We start from the raw sequence: 4856 nt of genomic DNA, 5'->3' as shown, positions 1-4856 counted from the left end.
TTTCAAAAAATAAAAAATGTATCACAAAATGCTTTAAATATGTACAAATTTCGGCTAGGCCGTTGCGAATATTTTTCTAAGTTTATGTCAAAATCGGTTCGAAAAATTTTTACTACCGAATTCGGTAGTTGAAAAATCGGTTAAGTTTAGATCGGCAAACCATCTGTCAAAATGAACAAAATTTTACCGAATCTCGGTTGTACGATGACAATAATGAAATTTATTACCGAATTTCGGTAAGTTTTTACCGAATTCGATAGTTTTCAGTTTATCGAACTGTTCAGCAGTTGAAAATTCGGTGAATTTTACCGAATTCGTTGAAAAAAACCAAGTGTGTTGACTTCATATTCAGTTGAACCTTGCACGAAATTTGTGGAAATTGTGATACAAATGAGCTGCTAATCATAGTTTTTTAAAAGCAAATTTATTGCTCAATCCGGGATATTTTTACGATTGCATGTTAAGAAATACTTATAAAACTTAAATGAATCTCCACGAATCGACATCACAATCAAAGTCAAATCAAATCCGGCATCCGATGCCTTCTGTCCTCTTCAACTTTTAACCCTGCGCCGCCGACGGGTGGTACGGGTTGGCAAAGTTCCCGGACGGTCCCACCATCCCTCCTGGGAACGCTCCCCTCCAAACGCCTGATGCCGGGTCATCAAATCCACCGGACTGTTTGGCACCGAATCCGACATCCGGCTCAGCTCGTGATGACTGGGCGACTGGGACACGCTGCTGTGCGTCCCAACCAGGGCCGGTGACTGCTGCTGCATCGGAACCGAGTATGTGGAGGCGTTTGAGTACGGAAGCTGCTGCTGGTTCTGGTGCTGGGAGGTCGACGGAATGGAAGTTTGTGGCTGTGGTGGAGGTGGTTCCGGAGCGGCTGGAGCTGGTGCGGCACGGGACTTGGAGTGTTTCTTGGGTTGGGCTGGCGGTGGAGCTCGGACGCAGATCGACGGCTGGTAAGGTGCCATCAGCTTTGTGATGTCAAAGTTTTGGCCGCACGTGTTGCGCTTCTGGTGCGTCTTGAGATCGTTTTTCTTGAATAGAAGATATCGGTTGGTGGAAGAAGGGTGAAATGAGGTTCCAGGAGTACTAACCTGAGCGTAGGCGCGTCCACAGGGACAAGCATATGGCTTCTCTCCAGTATGAGTCCGGATGTGAATACGTAGCTTGTCACGTCTCGCGAATCCGCGGTTGCACGTTGGACATTCATAGGGTTTCTCTCCTAGAATTGGAAGAGTTGAAGTTCCGGAACCAGTTATAATAGCCAAGAATACGAACCTGTATGCTTCCGCATGTGCATCACCAGATCAGCTTTCCTCGGATAGCCCTTTCCGCACACTGAACACGAACAGATGGCTTGGCCGTTATGGCGTCGCATGTGCACGGTCAGATTGCTCGACGATCCGCAATTGCGGCCGCAAATACTGCACAGATAAATCTTCTTCGGTGGTGAGTCCGGGTCTGCCTTGATCGGCTTTGAGTGCTCTGGACCATGCGTCTTCATGTGGTTTGTGTAGTTGGACTTGTACTTCATCTTCTTGCCGCACACCTCGCACTCGAACTCCTGTAAAATCCTAGATGAGCTATCGATTCCTGATCGAACTACCAAAGCTTTTTCATACCTCCTCCGGCTTCTGGACCTTCTCCTTCAGGTGGGACTGCAGGTGACGGTTCATATACTTAGTCGTAGGGAAATCCTTCCCACAGTACACACACAAGAAGCTCCGATCATCGTGGTGGATCTTCTGGTGCTCCCTGTACTTGTCCAACCTCCGGAACTGCTTCTTGCACTCCGGACAGCTCCAGATCTTCTCCGCGTGCAGCTTCATGTGGCTGTTGAGCTGGTCAAACGTCATGTAGTTCCGCTGGCACGTTACGCAGTGGTGCACCATCGGCATGGACTCATCCAGCGGAACATGCTCGCTGTCGATGTGATACTTGACAGACAGTACGCGATCGAACGCTTCACCACACACTGGGCAGTCGGTTGGAGCTTCCGGAGTCAACGAGTATGCATTCTAGAAATATCAGCAAGATATTGTAATCACGAATAGCTTTAGCACAACCTTCCATACCTTTATTCTCTCTTCCCTTTCCGATAAGCTACCATCGTCTTCCTCTTCCTCCTCTTCGTCTTCTTCCTCCGGATCGTACTCACTATCGTCACTGGATTCATCGAACTTAAACTTACCCTAAAAGTAACAAATCTTCCTCAACAACAAACTCCACCATCAGACTAACCGCGGAACCACTTACCACCTTCTCGCCCTTGCGCTTGTGCATCTTCATGTGGTTCGAGATGTACTTGTACGAGGTGAAGTCCTTGTCGCACACGTCGCACTTGTAGTGCCGCTCGTTGGCGTGCATCCGCAGGTGATCGATGAACTTGTCCTTCTTCTTCAGCTCCTTGCCGCACATCGGGCAGATCCACTCGCTGCGCGGGTGGAAGTTCAGGTGGATCTTGAGCAGCTCGTAGTTCGAGTACGACTTGGGGCAGTAGAAACAGCGACGGATTCTACAAGGAGCGTTGATTACTCGACGATTATCAACTGAACAGTTCTCAAGGGAAATTACCTTACTAGAACAAACAACTTAACAGTGAACACTACTTACTTGTCTTCCGGTGGAGTATTCTCGTCCGCGTGGTCGCTCTTGATGTGGAACTTGATGTGCGCCTTGTTCCGGAACTTTTCCTCGCATCTTGTGCAGCCGTAAGTCTCTCCCCGTGTCCTCTTCGAACTCAACGGCTCATCATCGGAATCCTCATCCTCGTCCTCCACCACCTGCCGCCTCGTTCTCCTCCTCCTGATCCGTCGATCGATCCTCTCCTCTTCCTCAACTTCCACCTCCTCCCCATCTCGCTCCTCACTGTCCTCGCTATCGTTCCCATCGGCGATCTCAAAGTCATTCCCCCCACCATCCTCCGATTCATCAATCTCACACTTGATAAACTCCGGCCCGAGCGGAATCCCGTCCTCATCACCCACCAGCCCCGGCTCCTGCTTCAGGATCTGTTTGTGATCCGTGCCAGCCAGATACTCCTGCAGCGTCAGGTTCGACCGGATACATCGCTCCTTGAACTCCACCGCACTTTCCGCGTAGCTCACGCACTCCGGACAGATTTGCTTCGGTAGATCGTCACTTTCAAGGACCTAAGATCAAGGTGGAATTAGCGAGTCCAAAAAGAGTGTTTCATGCAACATTCCGAACTTACCTCCACCTGGGACAGCAGCCGCACCAGCTCCGGAATGTTTTCCGGCAGGCCGAAGATCGATTGCAGCTCATGGCTGCTCTTCATGCAGATCCGGCACACCTGGTCGAAGCAGATAAAGTTGGGCTTGTAGTCCATGATTGCTTTAAAACATTTTTACGCAAACTGTGCAGAGCCCAAATTCAGCTAGACGCGTCCATGTTTTTGTTTATCTGTCATCATGCTGGGTTGCGTTACACTTGTCGCGGCGACAGGTCGGACGTAACGACCGGCTTTTTCACTGGGATGAAAGGTAACGCTTGCCATCTGGTTGTGAGAGGCTGAACTGATTCGTTTGTTTTTGTTTGGTTTTTCTACCCGCGAAAGTTGCTCCTGTGAGATACCAGTTTTCCGTAAAGGCATAGTCCCTTTTGGAATATGCGCCAAGGTGGCGCTTGGTGCCGAACCCACCGCATGGGTGGCGCTAGGCTTAGCTGTCAGTGCAGCGAACGATCGGGAGAGCGACAGTCTCATTCTGTGAGGTGCGCGTTCCGGTGTTGGGGATTCTCCAGTGTAGCCGATTAAGGTCCCACAATGGCGATCCTGCCGGATTATCACCGGGACCCCGGTGAAAACGGATAGAACCTGTTTTTATCCCCGGAGAATCCCCAACACGCGGAAGAGTAAGTGTCTTTGTTTCTACTGCAAGAGAGGAAGCAGCGGAGCTCGTGCCATTGGTGTCTTGGTATTGGTGAGTTGCTTGGAAATTACGGGTTTTGTGAGTGGAGATGGACCGGGGAGGAATGAGAGCGGCGAATCCTCGATGCAGACATACAGTAAGGGATGAAAATTGTGAAAACATGACAAAACGCGGTTAACCCTAGATGATCCACAGAATCCACCACGTTTTTGGCAAATTGTGGGACTAACCCTTGACGATCCAGACAATTTTAATATCGTCACAAAAATTGACCAATTTTTGAAGATTGGTTGACGAATTATGCCAATATAAAAGCTGTCAACGGTAGAAAGGCTTATCAATCGGAAATTTGCTTTTTTCAACAAAATGTTCGTTTACGAATCGAACTAGAAAGACTGCTTGGAGATGTCTGTTTACGAATCAGACGGGATGCGGACCGGGCGACCGCTTGGAAATGTTCGTTTACGAATCGAACTAGGATGGCCGCTTGGAAATGTTCGTTCACGAGTCGAACTAGGAAGGCTGCTTGGAAATGTCTGTTTACGAATCAGACGGGATGCGGACCGGGACGACCGCTTGGAAATGTTCGTTCACGAGTCGAACTAGGAAGGCTGCTTGGAGATGTCTGTTTACGAATCAGACGGGACGACCGCTTGGAAATGTTCGTTTACGAATCGAACTAGGATGGCCGCTTGGAAATGTTCATTCACGAGTCGAACTAGGAAGGCTGCTTGGAGATGTCTGTTTACGAATCAGACGGGATGCGGACCGGGACGACCGCTTGGAAAGGTTCGTTTACGAATCGAACTAGGATGGCCGCTTGGAATGTTCGTTCACGAGTCGAACTAGGAAGGCCGCTTGGAAATGTCTGTTTACGAATCGAACTAGGATGGCCACTTGGAAATGTTCGTTCACGAGTCGAACTAGGAAGGCCGTTTGGAAATGTCTGTTCAC

General features: G+C 49.3%; 1 protein-coding gene across 1 annotated transcript; it reads right to left on the bottom strand.

Annotated features, from left to right (window-relative positions):
* Positions 1-405: 405 nt before the first annotated feature.
* LOC6050188 (zinc finger protein 569) lies at positions 406-3454 on the bottom strand. The gene is made up of 8 exons (XM_038254041.1): positions 3227-3454; positions 2626-3164; positions 2269-2527; positions 2088-2204; positions 1635-2030; positions 1291-1576; positions 1107-1234; positions 406-1046 (listed from the first exon to the last, which is right to left on the bottom strand). The coding sequence occupies exons 1-8, from the start codon at positions 3359-3361 to the stop codon at positions 555-557; spliced, it is 2352 nt and encodes a 783-aa protein (XP_038109969.1). The 5' UTR covers positions 3362-3454; the 3' UTR covers positions 406-554.
* Positions 3455-4856: the final 1402 nt, after the last annotated feature.

Source organism: Culex quinquefasciatus, chromosome 2, assembly GCF_015732765.1.
Source record: "Culex quinquefasciatus strain JHB chromosome 2, VPISU_Cqui_1.0_pri_paternal, whole genome shotgun sequence".
NCBI lineage: Eukaryota > Metazoa > Arthropoda > Insecta > Diptera > Culicidae > Culex > Culex quinquefasciatus.
Note: the sequence above shows the minus strand (reverse complement) of the source record. Positions and strands in the feature narration are given on the sequence as shown.